We start from the raw sequence: 27,603 nt of genomic DNA, 5'->3' as shown, positions 1-27,603 counted from the left end.
CGGGGTTTTGAAACACAATCACAGATCCCAAGGCAGAAGAAAAACAAACCTCTCCTGGAGTAGGCTCTCCAGGGATGCATCTTCCCTGTTCTCCACACACTTAAATATTTTCAGGGACAAATGTAATGATAAGGTTGGGCAGATGTGTATGACTAAGTGAGACCTGAGAATTTCCAACAGAAATGTAATGATACTTCTCCACAGCTTAAGCTTATGCAAACCATGGTAAATGCAATTCTTCCCTAACTCTAATGAATTAAGATACAATGTGAATTAGAGCTGTAGTTTAATCACAGTATATCAGATACATTACCATTAGACATCCAAAATGAATTTAAACAAGAGAATTATGAATTAGCACCAAATTGAATCAATCAGTTGTGACTTCCACCCACAGCACAGGGAGAAAAGCCTAAGAAAACTGAACACACGAACTAGGAAAGGCTTTCCTGCAGCTGCTCTGAACCTCGGGAAGAAAACACAGTAGGCAAAGATCATTTAAAATATATTTTGGGAAACAGGTGACATCTGAAAACAAAGCACTTAAGCTCTTTTACACAACTTGTAACTACAGGAAACCATCTATGAGCTTGTCCACAAAGAAAACCCAGAAGAAAAAAGTCTTTGAAAGTACTGAAACAGCTGCAGAGGTCTCTATGCTCTTTCACTTTGAAGTTTTAGATAAGGACTAGCAGTGTAAAACAAGACTGCCATCAGCTCCGGCAGACAGATTTTGACATGCAAATCCAATTTCCCTCAACATGGTGAGCTTCCCTGCAAAGGGAGACCTTCTGCATAAATACATCAGCCAACTTCAAAAAGCAACTGTGCAACCTCACACACACTGACATGAATCGGTCTCTGATCAAGAAAAAAAGTGAACCAAAGCCACACACACAAACACCCTTCATAAAGGGAAAGGCAGGGGCATCTCCTGGAAGGACCTTTACATGAAGTCAGAAACTTTCCCAACAACATTTGTCCGAACACTTGCATGACCTGGGAAAGATGAATATCCCACTACAAGAGCAGAGGAGGAGACAAGGTTTTGAAACGAGTCCCAGATGTCCAGCTATTTACAACCTGTGACAACATTTGCACTTATGCAAAGCCCCCTTTCCCTGCCAAATAAAGGTGCTATTCACTGCTTTTCAATCTATATGGTCACTTACATTCTGGGTCATGTCCAGAAGGTACTCTTGAGATTACCAATATTTTCTCAGCTTTCAGCCAGTTGCATTATCCTAATTTGCACATGAAGTCTATCTTTGAGAACTTTTTGGCTTGCAGGTATCAAGTGTTTTTGGAAACAAGCCTGTCCTTTTTTCTTCCCCCCAAGTGTTTGTATCCAGCACAGAAATGACTAAGTATGAATTTCTTCATGTTTGGGAATTCTTTCAGAACTTTCCCATATGCTGCAGCTCTTCCTGCACCTCATCTCCTGAGGCACAGTCCACGCAACAGTAGCCTTCGCATAGGGTGTTCTCTGCTTCAGAGGTGACCAACAAAACAAACAAATGAAAGGAGGACAAATTGGGATAAAAAGGACAATTAAAACATGATTAGCATAATTTTCAGCCTAAAAAAGCATTATCTTCCCTGCCGTTAGCCTCAATATTCATGGGATGCTCTCTACTATCTAGCAAATAGAATTAATCGTATTAATGCACAGAAAAATAAGATTAGCCAGAAAGCAGTATATGAAATCTAATCATGTTTTATTGAATGAAACATGAGTGGGAGAGGTCGAGAGGCCCTTTCATTGTAATTTGTTACAGAAGTCACTCTCACTGTCACGCTTCTGGCAGAAGAGCTGCTCAGGCTTTCAGGAGCCCCGAGCAGACCCTGTCCCAGCAGGAAGGATCAGTAGGGAAACGCAGCGAGAGGGAAGCAGCAGGTGACAACTCAGTGATCAAAGGAGGACAGTGGGCTACTCTGACAAGAAGCAAAGAACGAAATCTGGACAAATTCATGGCTTTCACTGAAGGAACACTGTTGCAGAGCTACAGCTCTGCAGTCTTCACATAGTGTCTTTCTCATTATTTGAAGTCATGTGAAATGGTGACAGTATTTAAATGCCATGCTTTTCCTAAGCTTGGCCTAGCAGCATGTGCCACAAATTGTCAGCTGGAAAAAACGAGTTCCCTGGGCTTTGTGCTCAGCCGCACCATGACTCCAGGAAGCTGTTGCGTGTACTAAGTCCTTAGTTGATGAGAGCTAACATGACCTGCCACATTATTTTTCTTGGCTGGGGTGCTGTTGAAGTCTTCCTTTCCCTACCAGGGAGGTATGCTAAACCATGAAACATCTTTAAATACCAGCTTACCCTGATAAATCCTTTCTTGCAGAATTGCCCATTCAGTTATTTCTGTAAGGCAACAGGCCAAGGGGGCTTTAGGACAATATGCAATATTACTCTACTGAAATTACTTTGTACAAAGCATTATCAACCCTTTAACTTCACTTCAAAACAGTAATCCGAACGCTCACCAGTTCTTTGCACCCACTGGGGAAGCAATCAGCTCCACCTCTCAGCTGCGGCCAGAAACCCAACACTCCAAGTACTCTCTCCCCCTTCAGGGAGAAATCAGCTCACTGACCTACAAATTCCTGTTCTTCATATTGCAGATTCACGTTAGAATAAGGACTAAAGTGCAGTATAACATGCTTCAAAGGCTTGGTGCATCCTGAGAGCTGCCGCACACATGCCAGAGGCCACGAGGGATGACCATCACCATTGCATGGCCAGCAAGGAGAGCTCCCAGCATTTCTGAAGTCAGCCACATGAGCAGGAATGGTCTGATTTCTGACAAACTTCTTCAGCACTTTTCCAAAAAGTTCTCTCCATAGAATACAAATTCTAGGAGAAAAGGGATTTTYGCAAGATGACTATTTCCCAGGGAAGCAACCTTTTAGATATCACAGCTTTAAAGCCTGTGTAAAATTTGTTTCCAATTAAAAGCACAACCAAACCCTTCAAAGAAAAAAAAGAAAGAAAAAAACTCAGGCTGTACAAGTCAAATAAGGAAATTATTTCCAGATCCCGATGAAGATGTAACCGACATTTAAATAGGGATTTTAAAAGCCACTTCATACACATTTTTTATTCATTCCCAGTCCTATGGGAAACAGGACCAAGGAAGAGCAGCATCTGAATATTACAGATAAAGTATCGGTTATTTAACTGGCTTTTACAACAAGGAAGCTTAATTCATTGCACAGGAAAAGAAAACTTTCACACTTGCATTATCTAGGCTTTAACCGGTGATGAAATAAGTTATTTCAAGACACGCAATAAATAATCTTCTCAAGTCTTCTGCCTCATGCATGCATCGAGGCAGGATAATGCTTGTCAACTTTCAAATATAAGCAGGTCCTGGAAGGGGGGGCAGGGGGGTGGCAAGTGAAAGACGAAAACCATTTTTCAGCAGTCATCTGGCAATCCGCTTTACAGAAAACCTGCAACGAACAGCAGCTGCCTCGGAGTATGAAGCAGAAGCACAATGGAGAACGCCGATTCCCAGGACACAAGTGTGTCGGGTAGTTGCTTAGTGTAACACAAAGTCTGCAAGACTCCTGCAAATGCTCTACCACTACTCTGCACATGCTGGGTAGCAGCACTATCAGTACAACCAGCACCAGTGAGAGATGCAGGTTCACGTCTCTTGAGCTGCAACATGGTGGACAGAGGAATACAGTTTAAGTAACAACACCCTAATGCCCTGATTCAGATATCCTTTGGAGCGAAAGTCTTCCCATTGACTTCAGTAGATAGTGGCTGAGGTCCGAGCTGAAAATATACGCTGAAAGCTCTGAGACAGATATCCAAGGATCAGAAACCACTTTGATATAAAGAAAATAGGTTGGTTCCACATAATTCATTAGAAGCAAATACAGAGAACAGTTCTTGACAACCAACATTATCACCATCATCTGAAACAGCAACCTTCAAAACACAGGTACTCTGAAGATACTGCAGATAACGACAAGGAAATACTGTCAGCAACAGCCAAGAGGAGCTGCAGAAACATAGATGATGTTCTTTCAACCATTTGTTCCCCTAACTCAGCTCTCTGCAGATATGTAGCAACAAGAGAGAACTTCTGAAATGCTCCTCTACAGGGGCTGGTGTCTGACTGGGGCCTCCTGGGCTCAACTCCAGAAAGGAAGATGTTACAGAATTAAGCAAAGGAACCTTGAATTCAAAGGTCCTCAGTTCTCCACCCAGACTCACCCCTGCTATGCACTCCCTTGTTTTTATTCATTGTTCAACATCTGTAATTCACTGATGGGGCAAGCACCTGTGATTGTAAAAAACAAAGCTATAATAGAGAGTAGAATTCTGGAAAGTAAATACTTTAGGTGTTTGGGGACACCTACTGCTTCTCCCACTGCCGTCACCCAGCATGAGATTAACAACACAGCATCGAGGACTGCATCCAGGGAACTCACAAGGGAAGGCTCAGAGAGCGGAGGGTAACAGAGGGGCAGCACGACAGATGATGCAGACCCCTAAAATTAGACTTTTGTTCCATAAAAGAGAGTAATTAAGAGAAGGACCATAGGGAAGAAAGATATCGGAGACCTAGATTCTGAATTAACACTGAAATTTGGCATGTGCTTATTTCCTCCTGGAATAAGGTACATAAGTGAGGCATTTGAGGAGAAAAATTTTAAAGGACCATGAAATCACTGATAAAAATATAAGGGGGAGCAGGTGGCTTCTGGAAGTGGCCAGCATAATTTCCTTTTCTTTTAAAGATTAAAAAAAATTTTAAACACATATTCGCAGTCAGTAAAAGTTACAATAAGAAATCAAGAAGTGTAATTAAGCTCAGGATGGAAACAAACCGCAGTGAGCTGGAATTTGGAAGGGCAGGCACACCCTGGACTGCTCAGAAGAAAGGATGAACAACTGTACCAGTTTCCATTTCCAAGTGACACTGATTTCTATAGCTTGGGGCTAAGCAGTCTCAACAGCTTGGACAGAAAAGCAGGACCCAGGGGCAAGTGAACGAAGTAATTCAAAAGCAAGTCATTTTCGCAGGTCAACATGCAACTTCTCAGCATGATACCGTGCGGTGCTTTGCCGGTAAGGTTTGGTTTCAGCTGAATTTGAACAAAAAGGCTGTGTGAAATAAGGTAGGAAGAGGGTGTTCAACACTCCACTAGAAGCCAACAAAAGGCTAAAGAGCAACCCGAAATGGTCCTGACCCTTTGCATATTGCAATATTTTTCATCTGAAAAACATCACACTACAATCCAGCAGCAGGCAACAGCATCTTCCCAGCTAAAGCCTTGTCCCTCCTACCAACCTGGATTCTCATAATTTACCAAATACACTTGCAAAATACAGCAGTTATAAAGAGTTGAAAAGCTTCATTATTAAAAAAAGTCATCTACATCTCAAAGTAAATTCTCATCTGAAGATTAGAAACATCTAACGAAACCTCAAAACATGCCAGACAGTCTGTCATAGTCAGACAAATAAGAGGTTTGTTAGTTTTATCTCATGGAACTAATTCATCTGGGAGGAGCAGAGGTTTCTGAATGGTTTCCTCAGCAGAACGAACAGCCATGGACTGCCAAACACCGCTGGTCTGGGGGAAGAGCATCATCACTAGCTGCTTACCTGTTCAGCAGACAGGCTAAAACTTAGTGCCCTCCCCCCATTTTCCCCCATTTTCTGACTCAAAAGCAAAAAAGAAACATTAGCAAACATTCGATTGCCCTTTTTAATATTTCCACAACCTCCAGGATCCCTGGTCTAAAGGAACTCTGCTGCACCCAGCTCTATATGGCCTGAGAACAAGGCTTCCTATTATCTATCTTGTCTGCTTCAGCTGCATTGGCATGCCTGCAAAGACCTCCTTCACCAAATATTTGCATTGTACACAGCAAAATAAACACTTTCTCTTGGTCAAGTCCCATAAACACATATATACATAAATTGGGTATTAAGTCATTTCCTACACCACCATCTTCACTGTCAATAGCAGCATAACACTTTAATTGTAATACAAGTCATCATACCTATCCACAGTATATAGGTCCTTGATTGGTTAGACGAGATGACAGAAAAGTGCACAAGGAAGTCAATCATAGTTTCTTTGTTTACACATGCTGTCTTAAAACTGCAGCTAATATGCACAAATATAGGACATTCAGATCTCGTTCACTGCAGGCAAGGCAAAGACTTACCCGCTACTAGTGTGGGCTAAGAGCCCAGGCGGCTGTGCAGCATGCACAGCACACGGGTGAATTTCTCTAAACCTAAGGAGATGCATCAATGCAGCAGTAATGACAGAAGGGCAGAATAACCAATATTGAGCTGCTGTACCCAGACTTCTACTGGTCCCTGCGGGAGTTCCCATACCATAACCTCAGATATCCCCAAAGCAACTTATCTAAAGACTTCCACAAAAGCATGCAGGAGGTCACAGCCAATATTTTAAACAACTAAATCATGCTTTCTGCAGAAGTAACAGACAACTAGATTTATTTCCATTACTCTCCTAAATTATACTTGTGCTAAGACAGGAAGTCCTCATTCACTTATGAGGTACCATGATAAATTATTTGAATGAGAATTGTCATTCTCAAGGCTAGCTTCTGTTTAGCTACAGGATCCATTAGCTTCCAGAATACTGTTTTGCAAAAGACAGGACAGGACGCGCTGCTATGACACAGCAAAATAAGCTACAAAAGGAGTCAGACTGGGCAGAGATGAGGGGAGTGTAATATAAGCTGGGGAGAGAGAAAAAAAACAACACACAGAAGATGCGCTTGCCAAATCTTGTCTGGTGTGCCAAGCTGCTAGGATTTTTTTGTAAAAACAATTTAACATCCCAGGATGTTTTCTTCCCAACACCTACTCAAAGCTTCAGAGCAATCACTGAGCTATTAAAAGGAAGACAAGGTGGGGGGAACATCTAGCACAGCCACAGAATGGGTTAAGTACCATCCAGGACCAGACTGGAGGCTTTCTTATCATCACAAGTGGTCTGGCTTTTTTAGGCATCCAGCTTGAAACAGTTTGCTATTTTCAGTGTAGCCGAGCACCCACAGAGGTACTTGCCATTGAACAAAGCTTTAAGGTGCCAAGAAACAGTGCTAATCAGCAGATATTCCTGAGAAGTGTTAGGGAGGGATTTAGTCAGTTCTAAGCAGATACCTAAACAAAGCGCATGACCAACAAAGCTCAGTCCCGTTAAGAACTGGAGCCCAAGCTGCTTGGAGGGATTTTCTTCTTCTATATGCATTTATAGAAGAAAATGCCATCAAACTTTTCGGGTCCCAAAGCTAACTCCAAAACAAGGGGAAGAACAGAGCCCCAGGTCTTAAGGACAAGCGGCAGCATGGGGATGACGACAGGAGAGAGCATACGTACTACCAATTCCCTCCCACATCTGGCCAGTCCCAATCCTAGTAGGAAAACACCATGATTAGGGCAATCAGTTCAGCAAACCTAGAAAGAAAGCCAAGACAGCTACTGACATCTTTGAAACCCCAACATTGTCATTTCTAATCTGATAGGCTCTTTTTCACGCTACTACTGTTTTCCCCTCCTGTTCTCTGCTCACTAGAATTTTAGTTCTCACTTTTCAAGGAAATCTAGGCCCAAGGCCCCATGACAGAAACTGTGAGAACAATAAAAGAGCTGTAAATGTGTTATTGTATTAAAATGCCTCAAATAGCTCCTCAACCTCTATCGCTCTGCTTGACATATGGATGCTCAGAATAACAGTGTCCTTTCTCTGTCAACGCTCTCTGCAGGATCCGTGCATGCCAGGTCACATGCCCGACGCAACTCAAGCGCGACTCGCCAGCAGGCAGTTCTGCGTGTTCAGATCAACGCGCACCTTAGCGGCAAAGTAGCCGTGACTGCTAAAGGCAAGCGGGTTAAGAGAGCCTGCCCTAAAAAGAACGGCATCTATTTTTAGATAGGGGAGGGTGAACAAAACACAGAAGATTTTCAAGAAGAGCAGCCCAAAGCAAGCTTGCTTAATGTGCTGAGTTGGTGCTCTTGTAGATACTGTCATTATATAATATTCCATAGCTTGAAAATAGACATGAGTTATACCTTAGATGAAATTTAATTGTTTGTGTACATTTCTGGACCAGATTAAAACTATAATGCTTATGAAATATTTAGCTACAAGATACTTCAATAGAATGGTTTATTTGGCCATGAGTCTATCTGCCGCATTGCCAATAATTAAAACTAGGTTTTCATAGAGGAAGTCAAAAAAAAAGTTTTAGCTATATTTTCAAGCTGAATCATATCAACATATTTAAAGAGGAGATATGAGCTCCAGTTTTTCCCCCCCACAGGCAAAAATTATTTTAAAATGGGAAAAATGAGTCATCTGAATTTAATTACCAGGCTCTGAGTTGTGAAGGCCAGCTTTGAAAAATGAAATTTAAAATAAGATGCTTTGTAATTCTGCTTATGGGACTGAAAATTTTACTTCCTGAGAATACTAAACCAGGTCTCTTTGAATTGACTGGTGTGTTTATCTTGCCTACGTGCATTTCATGATGCTATAAAAATGCAGGACCAACCTTGAAAAGCAGGAACAGCATCTGCTACCAGCTCAAGATGAAATTCCTGTTTGCACGGCCTGTTTCACTCATTAACACAACCCATCTCTTGCCTGGACTGCTCTACCAGCTAATTCAGACAGAGTCCACTGCTGTTACTAGCTCGCAGAGTTCATCCAGCTGCCAGGGAACCTCCATCAGGAGAAAGGGAGACATTAAAGACGCAGCAAGTAGGTGTTTGGGGTTGGGGGGAGTTAGTAAATACATCATTATTCCCTGTGAAAAGGTCCCAAAACTGATTTAAGACTTACTCCTTCAAAATAGCTCTTATATCTCATTCTAAAAAGTTTTTTGTGTGTGTATTATTGAAAGTTGAGTGACTTGATTTTCTAAGACATACTTGCCATTTTTAAACTTTTACCACGGTGTATTTCTGGGTAGTTTATTTTTTTCCCAGCAGGTTCCCTCTGACAGGCATTGTTTTTATTTTTGATATGACAAGACACAGTGCTGCACCAGCAACACCTCCAGGCTGAATAATGTTTCTTAACTACATTCTTCTTTACCACATAGCACAGATGACTGATCCTCTCTGCAGTGCATAATGGCTAAAAAGTAACAGTGCCCTAAAATATTAATGCATGCTAATAAAAACTTTTTTTTCTATGAAACAGCAGCATCTAATTTTCAAAGGGGTCCTGGGAACAGTAAACAATTGGTACATAGTAAATGGCAAACTCTGTCATATTAATGCATCCTGAACATTCAAATCCTATTCCCCCATAATTGCCAGGCAAGTGTAAATTACTTAAATGAATATTATTTGTGGCAGTGACAGAATCCTCATAAATAATCGTAATTTAACTTCCTGCTGATAATCCCAGGCAAGTTCTAATTATTTCAAACACTTAATTCTTCCATTCCAGAGGAATGTTGGGTCTAAGATCACTCCCTATCATCTTCTACTAGATAGCAGTTTTAACTGTTTGTTGAATGAAATCACAAAGCAGAAAATCAGAGTGTCTAGATCGATTAGAGACAGTTTTCCTTTGCTATAAGCAGTACGTGAAATTCCTTCTGCAAGCCTCACTTCAGATTTCATAGCACTGATCATTTGGGCCGCTCTAGTATATTGAAAAAAATCAATGGGGCATTTATTATACATAAATGCAATGTTTCTGAAAGCTTGCACATTTAAGCACTGCTCAAGCAAACTTAATGGGATGAGAGAAGAGGGGTATTTAAATTCCATACACAGCCTCCTGTCTAAAGAACAAACTCATCTGTAGCCATTTGCTGCAGGTTCATTAACAGTAAAGTCAACTTGTCAGCAACATATTTAGCAATAATCAGAAGGCAATTTAACAAAAACAAGGTTTGCGTATGGTACAGCCAAGGGTTTCTTTGTTTTTATTTTGTAATTCTTTATTTCTACTAACCAGTCACATACTGTGGAATCTTTTTGCAAAAACATGCTTTAAAGTAGACAACAGTTAGTATAAAACTTACCAAGCAAATAAAAAGCATCCAAGGGACTTTCACTGGAACAGAGCAGGTATAACCTCTGATTGGGAATAACTAGGAACTGTCTCCATTCCATACTAATTCTGCTCACTCTGAACTTCCTATCATGGTTTGTATCTCTACACATAAAATTTTACCCTGCAGATCACAAAGAAGTATAGCCAGTAACCTACCAGAGCGATGATCCCTCAGTTCCAGCAACTTCTAGAACATCATATCCATCTTCCAGTTGGAAATCCATGAAAACTAGAGCAATAGTGTCTCCAGGTTCAGCTAGAATAGTCCATGTGCAGTCTGCATTATTGCCATACTCCAAAGGAAAATGAGGGCTTGAGATAATTCCACTCTGTCCCCGTAATGTCCCTCCACAAGCATCATCAGCTGGAAGACACACAACGCATGTTAGATTTTCTTGAAGCGCACAAAGCAATATGTCAAAAAAAAAGTCACAACAAAGCTTTAAAAGCCCCAATACTTTTGTAATAGGCTAAAACCTCTTGTTTGTTTGTTTTGAATATTGTTAAAAATTATATTATTGGGGCAGGAGGGGAGTTTCCACACACTATTAAGAAACAAAGATGTTGAGAGATGCAAAATACTATTAGGTCATCCAGTCTGTCTCCATGCAAGTGTTAGCTTATTCCCAACTGTACACTTTCCAGTGATTTGTTTAGTCTAATTTTAAACATCCCAAGTGACAGAGCTTCTACCACTTCCCTGGGGAGGCAGCTCCTCAGCCTAATGCATCTTGCTGTCAGGACACTGTTTCCTCACACGCTGTTGCCTGTGTTCTTCTGCTGCAGCCCCTACTCCTAATTAGGATCCTCTGAGGTGCTTTCTATAATATTCCTCCCATCCCCGTAGATGGCAAGGCAGGAGGAAAACCACAGGGAATTCAAAGACTGAGAAGAAAGAGGGTTTCACAGGCACGGCCCCCTTCTCCAACCATAGCAGAGAAGGGGTTTTGGTTTGCCAAGAGTTGAAAGAGTTCCCATCCAACAGAATACAAACGCAGTGAAATGTATGCCCAAACCAAAACACTAAATATGCCTTTTAGCCAAGAATGAAGAAAAAGTCCCTCCTCCAACTTCACATCCAACATTCACACCTTTCAAACATACTCTCATACTTGGGAATGAAATCCAGGTTTTTTTTGGAAGTCGTATTTCTACAGAAAGTCAATAAAGCCCAAGACATTTCCAAATTAGAAAGTGTAGCTGGTTTGGGAGGGGGGGTAGGGAAAAACTGGTACCTGAAACAGGTAAAAATCTTTTGGAAATATGTGATTTAGGACCCCAGCTCTGTTCTTCAAGGAACACGTGCATGCTGAAGCGTAGTTAGTATCAGGGCAGATATTCACTGAAGGAGTCGTCATTTGCACCCCACAGGATCTGCAGCTCTGACACACTCAGTGCACATGGAGGGCATGGTCTTGACTTCCGCTGAAAAGCGGCCAGGAGGAGAAGTCTGCATTGGTTTCAAGAGCATCTTCAGCATGGAAGAGGCACAAGGGATTTTCCCTGCAGGTGACCACACTCAGTAACTCCCCTCCTGCTCTCGCCAGACAGGGAAAGCAAGTAGCTGCAGCCATCTTACACAGCCACCAAGCTTGGCACTTAGCCTGGACAACGTTTAACAGAAAGTAGTGGAATACTCTACATACATGCCTTACTGGTCTTTGGTTTGCCCTGTTCTCTGAAAGAAATTGATCTTGTTGCCAAAACCACAGCGGTAAAAACTTAACCATTCGTTCAACAATCAAACAGTGACATTTCTGGATTATATACTGGATCTCCCATTCGCTGCAGGTTCTTTTATTTTACAGTGAGACTTTCATCAGCAGTAGCTGTTAGAACAATTAAAGGAGGAGAATCTAATGAAAACATGTGCAGGAAGATAAAGGAAACCAAGAATTAATTTGACTAGTGCCCAGGCAGCACACAGCTCTTGTACATACAGCATCAGCCTGGCATTTATTTGCAACGCAGCTAAGAAAAGCCTGTTAACTTTACAGCTTGTACTACAGAGCAGCATTTCAGATGCGTTAGTCAAGGAGCTCGGGGCTTTACATTATGAACACGTGTTTTTGTGACAAATCATAAAAAACAAAAAAAACCCCTCTTCCAAACTGAAATTTAACACAAGTAAGAACCTTTGCAAAATGCAATGGTTCACTGGCATCCAGGATCAGACAGGAGGACTCTGCAGGATAGCTCAGTAGGATCTTTTATAGTGTTCAGCTATCAGAACCTTTCCAGGAATTAGTGGCTTGTACTATCAGCAGGATTATCAGCAGGGCCGGAACTTGCAGCCTTTAACTCCTGAAACTTGAAAGACAAACTAAAACAAACCTCTCATCCATGCCAACTTTTCTTTCTCATGACCATCTGCTATCCAAACGCAGGCAGCCAACTGAACGAGCAGAAGGCCCAGGCACAGACACGTGCTTCCCACTGACTGATGGCAAGTCACTGAGGCAGGAACACCCCAGGACATTAACTTATTGTTTGTAAGCCAACACACTACGCATGCTGCACCAGCACCTCTAAGCCCCAGTGGGGATCAAGGCCCTTTACAACTGGTTCTGTCTCACAGGGGGAAGCACCTTGCTGAGTATTGCAGAGCTCAAGTACCTTCAAACTTCAATGCAACACACACAAGAGTCAGAGTGTGTCCTCCAGAGAAGGTCCACACAAAAGAGACAAGTAGTAAAAGAATGGCTACTTCCAAACCCATCCCTCCCCACAGAGRGAATGAAAATGCTTTTTAGAGGATGAGCGAATTCTAGCCATAGAGGATAATTCACCAGTTTATTGACATGTTCGAAATTAATTTCTCACAAATAAGTCCCCCTGCAGATGCTAGAAAGAAATACATGCAAAAAAGATTCTTAGCCAGTGAACTCTCTCAGACCGCATGCCTAGCAGCCAGCCAGACCAAGCAAGATCATTAGCTGCTTCAGCAATGCACAGAGATCTGAAGAAGCAATTTATCCTTGAGACATTTCCCCCCAGAAGGGCAGCTCTCTCCAGCATAATACATTACATTAAAGATTATTGTTGCCTGGCCACTATTGGCCTCAGGCAACAGTCCAAAATACCATTGCAAATAAGGTCCTGCATCACCACCACAAGACATCTGCAAGCAGTCCAGATTCTGCATGTGAACATCACGTTCTCAGAGGCATGGGTGGTGTTGACCAAAAACTTGTTTTTTCACTATGATCATGCATTCATACGGCTCAGTTCTACTAGTCCCCAGATCAAAGCAGTGTAAAAGCAACAAGGATTTGGAAGAAGCTATTCCTGTGGGCAAGTTCTCAGCCATGGTTACTATCGGGTTCCAAGAAATCTGAGACTATATCTGGTATATTAAAATTGTTCTAGTACTAGAAGGAATACAGGGAGGTATGGAGAATATACTAAAGAATTAACTCTTGATGTTGTGTTAGTCTTAGAATTCTTAAATAAGGGGCCTATACCTTCTTTGATTGGGCTAAGCTGACTTACAGTAGCTGAAGATGTATCCAAAGGTCTTTTATAAAGGAGACTGTTTTCAATTAAAAATATTGAAAAAATATTCATTGCAAAAGATATTTAATGGAAAATGTATTCCTTTCCCATCCCCCCTCTAACTACACACTTCCTTATGTTTTTAGAGCTTGTTACTCTTAAAACACATTTTAAAATCTTCTGAAATCTTCTAGAACAGCCCTTCAAATATTTTGGGCATGGTGCAGTCTAAGCAGCTGTTTGAGATATAAGACAGACCACTTTTAATGAGATTATGCATATTTGATACGCTTAAAATGTAGCTTCACAAATGTTCTCAACTTTTCAGCTGGCTTACTGAATTTTTACTCATCTGCCTACCAGAACCATAAACCTTTCATTTCTACTTAAATTCAGCAAACAATCTCAACAAGACTTCTCTCCCCGCATTCATGGATAGGCTTTAGAAAACAGAATCAGAGATGTATCAGGATATTCTTTTGGAACTTCAAGCATAACATCCCGGCTTATCTGAAATTAACTGACCCAAGTAAGGACTGTTCTTCAGTGACCACAGCAAAACCAGAAGACAGGATTCCAAGTGTAGCTGGGGTTCTGCCTCCAGCATACCAACTGTCAAGATAAAAGTAGAGCTAGACCTGTAGGATACGCTTTAAGGTCCCATTTAGACTAAGTAGTAGGCCTTATTTTATTCTGTGGATACAGAACTGTGCAAAATAGATATAAGACATACAACATACATGCAATAGGGAAACTATTCCAGGTTATTTTCAGATACATATTGTACAGATGAGATAAATGCCAATTCTGTCCAGAGTTCAGAATCTGAACCAGACTGGCTGAGGACTTACAGTCCTGAAGGCAAATTTGAGTTACACACTGTCTAGCAGGCACAGACAAGCTCCTTTTCTGGGCAGCCAGAGCTGCCACCCATTTCTCTGCTCCGCTACTTTACAGATCACCACCGAGGTGTCATTCACTGCTACTCTGCTGCTCCTAGAATGAGATCACTGCAGTTTTAATCCTTCCTGCCACATAAGCAAGAAACATAACTCACTAGAGCAGATTCTGTGCAGAGTGAATTTATAGTCTCCTTTAGCTCAGAGTCCAAGAATCAATTTTGATGTAACTGCTTCCAAAACCACTGGTGAGCCACAGTACTAGCAGCTTCAACTGCTCTCTGCAAAACAAGCCATACCTTCTGTATCTGGAACTCATTCCTACTTCCCTTGCTCACCAAGATTATACTTACCCTTTATAAAAACAGTACTTCTAAAACTGAGAGATATGTAAAGGAGTACAGACAACGCTTATGAAGAAAGAGCTGCTGGGTCACAACACTTCTTTAAAGCGTTGCTGTCCTGGCACAGCTAAGTTCTAGCTTCTCACATTTGCTTCTTATTCTTTTCTACCATGCACTTCCCTGCATGTTTGATTATTTCATCACACAGGCTGGAACAGAGACAAGGCTTGCACTGTACATAAAAGGATGCTACAAAGAGGAAGACAAGTACAAAGACAAGAGCATAAAGAAACAGAAAGCTATTGATTAGCACTGCAGGAATTTACACTCCGATTTCAGCACTTCTCACACCTCTGCCCTTCTGCTGGAGAGGAGGGGAAGAGGGAAAGGGCATTCTTTATTAGGCAGAGTTCCCCACACTGAATGATGTCCTTTGCAGTGACATTAGACATGTCTATTCCCAAGATAGTTGCTCTCAAGATTGCAATACCTGCTCTGCTAGAGGACATCTTTCATCTTGATTTGTCTAAATCTGATCCTGCAGTGTGACCCACCTCCACCTTACATTAGAAAACAGAAGAACATGTACAAATGCGTCTAACAAACTTTCAGCTGGAATTACCACCAAGACAAATCCCTTAGATTTCTTTTTTACTGCTACATTTACACCAGGCATAGGAAGTAATTGTCCTTTAAATGAAGATTTTTCTTTGTTGTAGTAGGCTATGTTAAAACAGGTCTCAAAATGCTCTCCCAGAAGCAATTAGGATGCTTTCCACTGTGCATGCACACAACCACCAACATGCAATCCTGGATCAGGATAATACAGGTCCAGAACGGTCCAAGTTTATTCAGGGAAGGAACCTAGAAAAAGATCAAGCGGGAGCAGAAGCACAAGCACACGATTAACCTAAGGAAGGTGCTCCCAGTAGAGGCTGCATAAGGTTGTGCTCTTGTTTCCCAGCACCGAATATGTTGCTCTGGTCTATTCTAACTCATAAATGAGCTGCAGGTTTAGTTTTGCCTACTTTACAGTGAAGACAATGTACCTGTAGAACACAGTTGGTATTTATATGAATACAGAGCCAGCCAAATAGAAAATAAAAGCCTCTGAGTATTTCAATAGCCCCAAGTTTCAGAAAAATTTATCACCAAGAGGAGAGAGTGCAAAAGGCTCATAGTCTTGCTTGGATGATGCTGTCACCGGTCCACCAGAGACAACACAGAGCAACTCCAGTGAATATCACAGTTAATCCCAGGGGACAAAGTGAGCCAACACCCTCTGCTACATCTGTTTTTCCAGAAGGGCTGAACGAAAGAACTATGCACGCTCAGCCCTCAGCATCCCCATTCTAGTCATGGATTGACAGACACAAAAATAACAGAAACTGTTTCTGAACACTATTGCGTTTGCCCACGTTTGAAAGTCATTCCAATTACAGTCAGACTTGGGGAAATCACTGAGGTAGCTCCTGTGGTAAGAGCAACATTCATCATCTCTTAACAGCTTCCACACACTTGGAGCTTTTTGTAATACCACTGTTTTCTGGTATCTATTTACAGGTGCTGATTTGTTAATGCCATTCATTGCCATTTTGTTAAAAAGTTATTTGTCTGGTGGGTCTACTTAAAAGGGGAAAGAACTCTAAGAAATAAATCAGCTCCCCCATAGTCAGCAGCTTCCCCTGCAGTACCTCGGTAAAGTAAGTTTTGCCTGACATCTCTCAAAGGTTTATATGCCAGCAAATGTTAATGCCTGATGCACTGGAAATGTACAATTTCTACAATCTAAATGCAACCAGTCAATCATACAATTCTCTACACAGGGAAGCATTTCTTTTATTGAGTGGCGCAGTATCATCTGAAATTCTGGACCACATGACTGACTGACTCTAGTTCATATAGCTACAAATATCACTTACAAGTCTGACTGATCATTTAAAAAACTTGCTATAATATTTGACTGTCTTCTTAAGACAGTTATCCTTCTGGATTAATATAAGCTGCATAGGCCATGAAGATCTTTTCTCTGTCAAGGAAATACATATTCCTCTTCATGCAGCAGTTCTGAAAACATTAATTTCCCTGAAGAACAAGGTGGTAAATCTGTTTGTCAGTACACAAATCTTTTTGCCCCTTGCAACATCCGAAGTCTGTATTACCACTTTATCAGCCAAGCACAAATGCCTGACTGCTGAAAACTCTTACGGTAGAAGGAGGGCAGCCAGGCAGGCAGCTTTCAAATTCTGCAAGTCAATTCACAGACTCTTTTTGCTACTTACTTTCTACCTTTCTGGAACAAGATGTAGAAGTTACATGGATAGATTCTTGGTTCCTGCTTCCAAGAAATTTATTGGAAGTTTTACTATTAGTCTTGAAGGATCAGGACCAAACCTACCAAGAAGGGGTGGCTACCTCTGGGAACCTGCGGGCTACACTGCTATACAAGAGCACCTTAGTAAGCAGCTGGTTTGCTGTGATCAGAGCCATTCACACAGCACTACTGCAAGCATCATAGACTTTAATATTCCTCTATTCTGAAATACATCAGATGCTACCATCATCATTCCTGCATACAAAATTCAAACACAGTTATTACAATTAAAAGCAACTTTGGCAGCGCAAGACAAAAATGCAATAATGATCTTTTACTCCATCAGCAGCAGGGATCAGATAAAAATTACAGTGATGCCCATCCTCATGTTTCAGGACTTCAGCCTGACCTGTTGAGCCTCCTGGGTCAGGAGTTGATCCCTCCCTTACTGGAGACTACTGCACAAATACCTGAATAGCAGCAGGGCAAGGGGAATACACTGCCTTCTTGCAAGGAAGGCTGCTGTCAGACTAGAGGAAACACTGGTCCATTCATGCAGAGAATTTCTTTCCTTCTAAAAAGGATAAAGCTTTGGATACTCTCRAGGCTGAAATTCAGTAGATGCTTTTCCCCCCCACATTTCCAGTGAATTTAGAAGAGACACTTTCTCCCCCTCATTTTTTTTAAAAGGTTATAATGAAAACCCTGATTCAAAAGAAAACAATCATAATTGATCATCCTGAAATGTCAAAGAAAAAGATGCCAGCTGTCCCTCTAGTATCGGTTTGGCCTTCAGTGGCATAATACCCACAGCCCCAAAACAGTACGTAAGCATACAAGACATATAGTAAGCAGCATGTATTACTGCTGTGTGACTCATTCAAGAAAGCATTAAGAACACACCAAGCAAACAATATTTGCTCATTTTAAATTCAAGATTTATGCTACAGCTTGGACCTACTAATTGATTGCACAAGTAGACAGTCAATAAAAAGAATCAATATAAGATGCTCTGCTGAAGTATACAAGGAATTGAGGGGAAAAGACTTCAAGCAGCAGCAACCGTTTTGGTAAAACAACCCAGACACTTGTAATGTTTACGGACTTTCTAGTCCCTTGTGGCCCCAGAGAATTAGCAAGAAGTGCTCTATACTGATAAAGAAATTGAAGTTACCATACCCAAAAGGGCAGAAAACCTGGCTAGCCTTTCGCAGCAAAGGCCAGATTCTACCTCCCATACAGCAACCTGCCTCTCTGAGGCTGCACGCCCCACTGGCAGCATCCTATAGCACATCAGCAGTCTGTGCGGACTCAGGTTTCTTTACAAGCAAAACACTAGAACCATTGTGGAATTTGCCAAAAGGGAAGCAAGTATGACATTTGAAAAAGAAGAAAATTCAGTCTCATTTTTTAATATTTGATCTAAAGAAAATCCCATGGTCTTGGGAAGGTGCCTTATCTTGATGGTTAACTCCTCCCTCCCTCCCCCCCCTTTAACCTTAGGCAAAGAAACTGAAGTTAAAAGTAGCTGTGTAGCATTTTGAATACTTCAAGTACCTTGTCTTTCCTATTATTCATCCAAATCCTGGCAGCTTCAGGGAATCTTATAAAATGGAATCTCAGTGTTACCTACATCATGTTTAGTCTTCAAGCCTTTTAAATCAAGCCTATAGCTCATGAACTTTTTATTAAGCCCAAATAACTTAAAATCCTGTTTCACTGTGGCTTGTTCCAGATGAAGAGAGGACACTTTACCTCTGCAGAAGGGTAGAGGAAAATCCCAGGAGGCACTGTTTTCCAAATTGGCATGGCATGTGAGCAACGCGTGTCCTTCCAAAAAGAAGCCTGGATTGCAGCTGTATCTCACTTTGTCTCCAATGCTGAATGTTGTCCCTTGCTGGATCCCGTTCTGCAGCCTTCCTGGGTTTCCACACGTATGACTTGGTAGAACTGCCAAAGAAAGTTGCTTTTGGTTAGGACAGTGCATCATAACACGCATATCGGGTGAAGAATCCACAGAGATGACCGATCTCAATGGCATCCTCCTAGTCTCAAAGTTAATGTATCACTTAAAATGTAAAGAGCAAATAATCATTAAACTTACCATGCTGGATTACACCAGAATTCATTAAGCTAGTTAAGGCTAACATTTAAGCACTGTATCTACTAAGTATATATAAAGCAAGCACAACCAGTCCCAATCAGTTGAGTCAGAAATAAAATCTACTCTTTCCTGATCTGTTTCCCCAGTTTCTGAACCATAGCATTCCTCTCTCCTACACCTCCCCTGCAGTTCCAGCCATTTGACATGACTACAGTGGATTAAAATCCAGAGATTACATTCCTGTTCAAAATAATGCTTCTCAGCAGAGCTTTACCAGGCACCTCACAAAGGCCCCTGCAACAGTCAGAAGTGTGTTATGCCTTAGAGCCATAYAGAAGACAGCAAAACCTATAATTAGTAACTATTGTCTAGACAAAATGAGCAATATTTCAGTCCACAGGGATTCATTATCGTTTCACTGTACGTTTCACCTGGATTTTACATAGATACATCCAACTAGATTCCTGAACAATGCAGACGGACTCAACTTCACTGAAGGCAAAGTATAGTCAGAAGTTTTCATCAGAAATTATTTACATTATTTTAATATAAATGGAGAAGTTGCAGGTAAAATACTGTGTAAATGCTACACGCTTAAGCAATCCTACACACTTAACCAATGTCTCTGTATAGCAGCTTCAGAGAAATTAAATAAAATTCTACAGGTTCCCATGAACCATTCCAGAAAGATCCACTCAATTCAYGGATTTAGGGCCCAGTATAAAACCCAGCGAAGATGATCAAAAGACTAACAATGACTTAATCAGATTTGATCAGGCCCTTATGCAGGGTTCTTTCATTAAGGCTGAAACATCAATAGAAGGAAGACGTGACCAAAGTTACATAGTGATTTAACATACGAAACAGAATTTTGTTGGGGCACGCATAAAAACAGATGAATCTCTAGGAGCAACAGGAGGTCTAGTCTGCAGCTCTGCCAAGGAGGAGGAGGAGATTAAGAGAAAAATGAGATGCTACCATACAAGTCATGCAGCAGAATAAAATATAACCAAAACTGTGTAGCCACATGAAATGAAACATAAACCCYTAAACACTGATACAAAGACGCTACCTTTCTGTCCTGGCATGGGACTGTGCTTTAGGAGCGAGACTTGAACACCCCTGCTGAGCCTCCAGTGCTGGCCTTGCCCAGCCAGCAGACTAGCTGCCTCCTAGGATTATAGTTCAGGTACCGCAAGAGGCCTCTCTGCAGCAAATACGCGGACAGCATCCCTCATGGTGAGGGCAATGGAAGATTAATCTGTAATGAGTATAGGATTAGGCTCCCTGGATCCAGACAGATCACCTTTTCTAGGTAGCCCTCTTCCAGATTAAATGCAACCTTACCATCTTGAACTCGATTAATTTTAATGTCACACGCACTGGGACTCCTGCACTGCTTCAGTTTCCTCTCCTAACCGTTTCCCCAGTCCGCTGTGACTGCGAGCTCTTGCTACACCCCTGCGCACGGCAGCCCAGCCTTGCCCGAGCCCGGATCAGCGCCTCCAGCAGCCCGGGAACGCAACGCTGCACTTCGGTCCCTGCCGCAGAGCACCGGGTGGCCGTGTCCAAGCTTCATCCGGCAGGATTTCTGCCCCTCGCTCCCTTCCCCAAAATACTATTTACATCCCTCCAAAAAGCCCCTGCAGCTGGGCAGTTATCTGGTCATCAACAATTTTCACATAGAAATATTAACGACCAGGGTTTTGTAAGTAGGGAGGATGCTATCAAATATGTCACATGGCTTGAAAAGCAGTGTAGAACTAATGTTTCATTTTCTGTAATGATACTCAAAACCACAATTTAATTAAATTACTAATGTCTTTTTCTCCCCTCCCCCCCCCTTTTTTAAATGAACCCACTCCTGCTTTTATGCTTTCTTCCTTCAAAATTAATGACTGGAACTTTTCTATAAATAAAAATCTATCATTTTTAAAAGTCACTCTCTAACACTAGCTGCTCTCTACTTAATGAACTGTGAAGAATCAGACAACCCTGACCTGCATCATATCTTAAAATCACAGTTGAAAAATGGGATCTCATTTAAAAATTCTACTTCATTTGGCTGCATTAACTAATATTGTGTTACAGGACAGAGCACACACGTGTCTCCTTGTGGGGAGGCAACGTTAACTCCTTGATTGCTTTGGATTCAGTGGGGTTGCTGCATGACTGAGTATTGATTTTTGAACACTGCTGTGCATCTGCAGAAGGCAAACACATCTTCAAATCGCTGGCTCCGGCGCAGAAAGAACAGCTTCCAAAGAGGCTGGTACGACACCCACAGCGCGGGTTCAGCCTGAACAACAGATACAGCTGCCCACAGGAGGATCCGCTGCCAGCCATGCCTTTGATGTACTTGTGCAGCAGATGAATTTGGCCAACCCCAAAACAAGAGCTGTGAAGTCCACCTTCCCCTACAGGGGGAGGGAGGAAAGTCAAAAGACAAAGTGCACGTGCTTCCTGAGAAAGCACAGCTTCACGATACCCTGACAGCAGATGGCAAGGTAGAAATCCAAGCACCTGAGGTGAACAGCGTGGAGATGCCCTCTCCAGCCCCCTCGGCCAGCATGGGCAGCCAGCGGCTTTGTCTGAGCACCGGGTGCGACTTCCTGAGCCAGTGCAACCACCACTCTCACAGCAATGGATTTGTGATTTTATTCCAACATTCCTTAGAAGAGATAATATTATTGCTCATACTTGGCTGCCTCTAACAGCCAGACTCTGATTGCTTGAGAGATTAATAGAACTGTATTATTTACATCAGATGTCGCACAGAATAATATTATTAAAGCTTTGTCTTACCCATTTACCAATTCCACTGTAGATTAGTAGCATAGATTTCCCCCCCACCCTCCAAGCTTTGTTCCTGGCAATCAACATAATATTTTCCAGTGATTGTATGGAAATGAATGCAGCCACAGACCAGATTGGTACAGATGAATAGAAGGTCCTGTTACTCATTTTGTAGCTAAGTCTGTTTCTTTCTGTGATGAATATAGAACAGTTTATTTTACTTGTCTTGATTTGAACAACTGCCAAACCATATCCTATTTTATGACAGAAGAAAGGAAAATAGGATTATTTTATTGCAATTGCACCTGCAGAGCTCCTCAACATACCTCAAACAACATTGTCCCAAGCACTACTCAGATACATGGCCCAGGAAAGCTCATTCCCTAAGACAAGGCAGAGGAATCATGGTCATGGCATTAAATGCCAGCACAGACACAAGTGGGACCAGACCCTTACTTGATCTCTGGAAATAAGGTTAGGTGAGACCTAAAGCCGCAACTGCCTTACAAAGTGATGTGAGGAAGGGTGATCTGAGAGAAAGGAGAGAGAAAAAGCATCTTTCTAGCAAGGAACCACAAAGTGTCAGGACACTGGAGAACATCATCAGCCAGGACTAAAACCATGAAAACATAAAACTCTGTATATAGTTTTCAACCTATCCTTCAAATTCACTTATTCTTCAAAATGAAATTTTAGGGCCTCAGATCAATCTCTGCCCACCTTAGCTCTCTTCTGCTCTAAACTTTTCTCTGGTTTCCTGTTTTTCTTGTCTTTCAGTTTGTGCCCCTGCATTCTCATCCTGTGGAACATGCATGTGCTCCAGGGATGCCTCCCACACCCCATGTCCTGGATGCAAGGACACTGTCTTACCCTGGGAGCACCATCCAATATCCTGTGTGCTACATAGCTTCTATAAGGCTTATCAAAGAGCACTGTAGATCTATTTCCTTTTCAGAGCTGGGCTTCATAAACTTGCTACCCAGATCCATCAGTACAAGACTAGAGGTCTCCCACAGGTTTGACAGTGCAATGTTTGAAAGCCAACTGCTAAAGAAATTGGAACAGAAAACAGTAAGTTTGAGAATCTTCCACCATCCATTCCTGTGAGCTGCTAAAGAAAGCTGGATCTCCACAGCAAATCAGCTGGAGAACAGCAAGATCTCCACACCCTTCACCTTACTTTTACCCTTGATTTTACTTTTACCCTCATTTGTTTTTGCCCTTTCCAACAGGCTGCTCACAACTTCTCCGATCCCCATGTCCAGGATCACTACACTGGAAGTTTTCAAAATCAGCAGCTTTAAAAACCTAGCACTTCTGAGAGCTGCGTCTCATCATTCCAGTTCATTTGGAATTAATTAGTAGTTTTGAAGTCATTAGATGTGACTCAACACATCCTTGGACAGCATCCCGCCATCAAGAAGCATTCAGGCTAATTTCATCAGCCTTTCCTAAAACCCCACTGCTCTTTGTGTCGGGGGAAAAAAAAAGCAGAGAGGCAGAGAGAGGTTTCTCAYCCTACTCATCACATTGATACATTTGAGTTATCATTCAGGTACCTTCAAATAAAACAAAAATACTCAAATCTATCCCTAGCTGACTCACCATTCAGAAGAGAAATCTTCACTGTTTCCTATTCAAATTAATCTTCGGCTCTGTTTTCTCTTTATATTGCTCAAATATAAAATAACTCCAACATTCAATAGATCCAGTTACTGCATTCCAGTCTATTACCCTATTTACATAGCTAAAAGAAACATTTTTATTGCTTGAATTATCTATGGTGGTTTACAACAGATATTTTAATGCTATTGTTGTTCTAACCTTGAAATCTTATCAAGGAGCACAACTTTTACAATACAAGACCATGATTATCTCCTCGTTCCCAACTAATTTTCATTCCTAATAAAAAAGAAAAAAGGAAAAGAAAAGAAAGCCATGCCAGAGCAGGCACTCACTAGCTCCTGAACATAGCTATTACAGCATGGGATAATTTATAAATCCCTATGGAAGGATGTTAGCTAGATCAAGCAAAATAAAGAAACCATTGGCCTAGACTAGTTGGCTTATACCTCTCCGCAAACCCTCATTTCAGAATTAATCTCTCATGTGCTTTTTCTAACCCTCTTCCCATTTTCTTATGCTTCCTGAATCTAGTGGGAGTTGGAAGTCAAGACATCCAAATAAATCAACAGAAAGGCCTCCTCTACTACAGCCCCAGCCTGGCCAAGGAAGTGCAATGTTTCACTCAGAAGACTCTCTGCACTGTATTTGCTGCCTTCCGAGAAACTCAAGGAGAGAACGAGATTAAGGAGAGCTCCAGAGAAACCTGGAAAATTAACGGAAACATCTATGCACCACATTGGCAGTGCACCTTTTGCCAGCACAAACGTGAACTTCAATGGGAGGGGGATACATATAGATCAATTTTCCCTCCCTCTTTGCCCATAACTTTTGGGGATACCACAGGGATACTCTATGACTCTAATATCTTTCATCAGTGTTTTAGTGCAATCTGTTTTAGTTCAGGAGAGTTTTAACCTTCAGAATAAGTGTCCAGTGTGTGCTACAGAAAAGGAAATAAATGGTATCTTTTTCATTTCATTTTATCTTTTATGTCATGATTCATTTCCAGTACAGTCAGAGATAAAGCTAAATGGAAACTATTTTTCCCTCTAATATTTCTTTGTTCACTAAAAAACAGCCAGATAGTTACTTTTGGATAATAACAGGCCAGAATGGTTCACCATCCATCTTACTTGTGGTAGTAGTTTTAGGGCTTTTCTGGAAATTCATTTTCAGATTCCAATCTACCTTGCTGCAACATGCTAGAGCAACTTCACCATACCAATAGTACCATGCAAGCCAGCTGAGTACTACTTTAGATTTGATGACCCCCCACTACAGAAATAGCAAAAGATTCAAAACATGAAAAAAATGAGATCCCGAGAACAATCCTGCCTCTTCCACCCTTTGCAATATTTACAGAGTGATCACCAAATGTTGGCCTATACCAGCATCCTACCACACAACCATGTTGGAGATGCTCCTTGTGTCCGTGGACCAACTAGTGTGTTAAAAACAAACTCGTATTAATYGAGTTCAGCTTAAGACTGTAAATGATCAACTATTTCTGCATTTATCTTCTTGATCTCTTTTGGAGATAGCAAATAATTGTTATCTTCATTTGGCAAATTGAGAATGAAGCTAGAAATCAACTGTGTTGCACAAAATCCATGAACAGAACCTCAGTCTCATGAACTCTAATGCAATCTCTGAGACAAACAAGCTTAGACCATTACACTGTGTTTCTCTCTGCCCTTAAAATGTTTATTGAAGGTGTTGGCCAGTATCAGCTAAACTTGACAGGCACACACACACACACAATTTTTATTTCCCTTAACTAATCAAGTGACAATCGCTTCCTGTAATCAGCTGGTTGTTACTAGCAGGATTAGGACAGCAGGCTTTGTAAATCATCCTTTTCTAAGAGGCAGCTTTTTCAGGAGGGGTTGGGAAGGCAAGAGGTCCTCAAAGATAGCTGGAGGGATTAGTGGTAAATTATGGATACATTAAGGTATCTCCAGAGATGCAGCAAGCAGGGTTCCTTAACATTTGGGACTTTAAGCTGCTCATTATTTGTACTGGTAAATAATTGTCACTACTTCCTGAGCTCAGTAGAAGCCTGGCAAGAATGAAAATAAAGCAACTGAAGCCTGGGTTCAGAAATCTATTACTAGACCTCAAAGACCACACCACGCTGGCAATTGCTTAGATGGAGGCGGACGCTTAGTTCCCAGAGCCAGGGGTCCTTGCGCACCAGCCCGAACCGGGACGCTTTCCTGAATCAGAACCTAATCAGCAAGCACTCGAGGATGTGCTCATCTTCGTGAACATGCTCCAGTCCTGCTGCTTTTCAGTGGAACGACACTTGAACACAAGCTTAATTTAAAGCATGTGGCTAAGTGTTTTGCTTAGCAGGAATAGATTTAAGTGCAARTTTAAAGGCTTCATTGAACTGGCATTTAACAGCTGCAGAGTAACCTGAAAAAACTTCCCCCGGGAGGAGGAGGATGGTTTTGCCTTTGTCTCCTTTCTTCCTCCCTGAACTACAGTTAAACTTTCCCAGGGAAACAAAGAGATCTGCATCTTTTTATAATATAAAAGATACCAAGAAAAAAAAGCAATACTGAGGTAGTTATCAGCACAAGACGACAACTGGAGGAACCAAACCAAAGCAGAATTAAAAACTGCAGCCCCAGAGAGTTCACCCGCCAAATGGGACTAAGCAGCTCACACCTTCAGGCACACCGAGATCAAAAGTCAGGCGTCAGTGTGAAAAAAGGGTGTCGGGTCTGGAAACCCAGCTCTGAACTGATTCTGTCTAGACACTGGGTGCCAGTGTTGATCCACTCTGTATTTTGCTGGAGAGTGTCCCTTGACAGGGAACTTGCTTTGTTCTGTTAAAAAAAATTAAATAAAAAAAAGAAAGCCACTTCCAACTTCAGAGGCTACATTGTTTGTCTACTTATTGATCTTCTCCAGCTATGGGCTGATTACCAGGAACAGGAACCGTAACCAACGAAATCTGCTTTAATAAATATTTCACAGTAGAGATAAGGCCTTCACCGTAACATATCATTCCTAGTTGTTGTTTCTTTTCAACCTCTTCTGCGGAAGCGGCAGGCAGGGAAGCACAGAGCCGCACCGACGCCTGCTGGGGCTCGAGCCTCGCGGGGAACCTCCTGGCACAGCTCGGCCCATGGCCCCCAGGCGCTGGGCTGCCGCAGGTCTAACCCGGCCCCAGGCGGGCTCCAAGCTCCTGCACAGACCTGCTGAGGCTTCACAGCGGTGTCGCAGCCAGTTTGTTTGGTTTTATTTCCGCTCTTGGCTTCCACACACCCTTCCCCCCCCCCCCGCTTGCTCCCGACTTCCAGGAGCCTTTGGTGAGCCAGGCGCAGACTGCGGCCACCACCCTGCTCCCACTCCGGCCCACAGCCCACCCTTCTTCCCCAGCACAACAGATCTGGTTAGCCCACTACTGCCCTGAGGTTAACGCACGAATAACCTCCCCACCCCGCCGCAACGGGGCAGAAATACCTGTAATTCGCAACTTCCAATTGCTTCGGCTCCCATTCAGAGGCGGTACGGCCCGGCTCACCCCCCAGAATAACCATGGACAACACCAGCTCACAGTAGCTTTAGAAAGCTAGCACGTTTTCATGTTTCAACTGCCTTCATAATTTATTGCCTCTAATTTATTCCCTCTGATGGTTAGCTTTTCTGTGCTTCTGTAGGAAGTATCACAAGGCTGTTTAATACTATGCAGCGGCCAACACTGCAGGCATAGTTTTAACTAGGACATAAACTTTACAGAGCAGTACATTAACTAAATATCAAATCAGTGATATCACACAGTCCATATGGGAATGCACTTGAAAATAGGAAAGGTGAAATATTATACCATTGAGTAGAAGAGTCATTAATATAAGAGCAACCAGGAACACTGAGCTCATGGTGCAGACACCTCTTATCAAGATACAGAAAGCAAATAAATTTCAAGGAA

At 42.0% G+C, this 27,603-nt stretch overlaps 1 protein-coding gene across 1 annotated transcript in view; it reads right to left on the bottom strand.

The window, feature by feature from the left end:
• The window catches only part of CSMD2 (CUB and Sushi multiple domains 2), a 331,313-nt gene that overhangs the window by 223,239 nt on the left and 80,471 nt on the right, over positions 1 to 27,603 (bottom strand). The window contains exons 4-5 of the mRNA XM_026086083.1: positions 18,893 to 19,087; positions 10,242 to 10,449 (exon numbers count right to left, since the gene is read on the bottom strand). Of these exons, the coding sequence (XP_025941868.1) occupies positions 10,242 to 10,449; positions 18,893 to 19,087 (403 nt within the window). The remainder of the gene's footprint in view (positions 1 to 10,241; positions 10,450 to 18,892; positions 19,088 to 27,603) is intronic.

This window comes from Apteryx rowi, unplaced genomic scaffold, assembly GCF_003343035.1.
Source record: "Apteryx rowi isolate R43461 unplaced genomic scaffold, aptRow1 scaffold_68, whole genome shotgun sequence".
Lineage (NCBI taxonomy): Eukaryota > Metazoa > Chordata > Aves > Apterygiformes > Apterygidae > Apteryx > Apteryx rowi.
The sequence above is the reverse complement of the archived record's forward strand: the minus strand, read 5'-3'. Positions and strand labels throughout refer to the sequence as shown.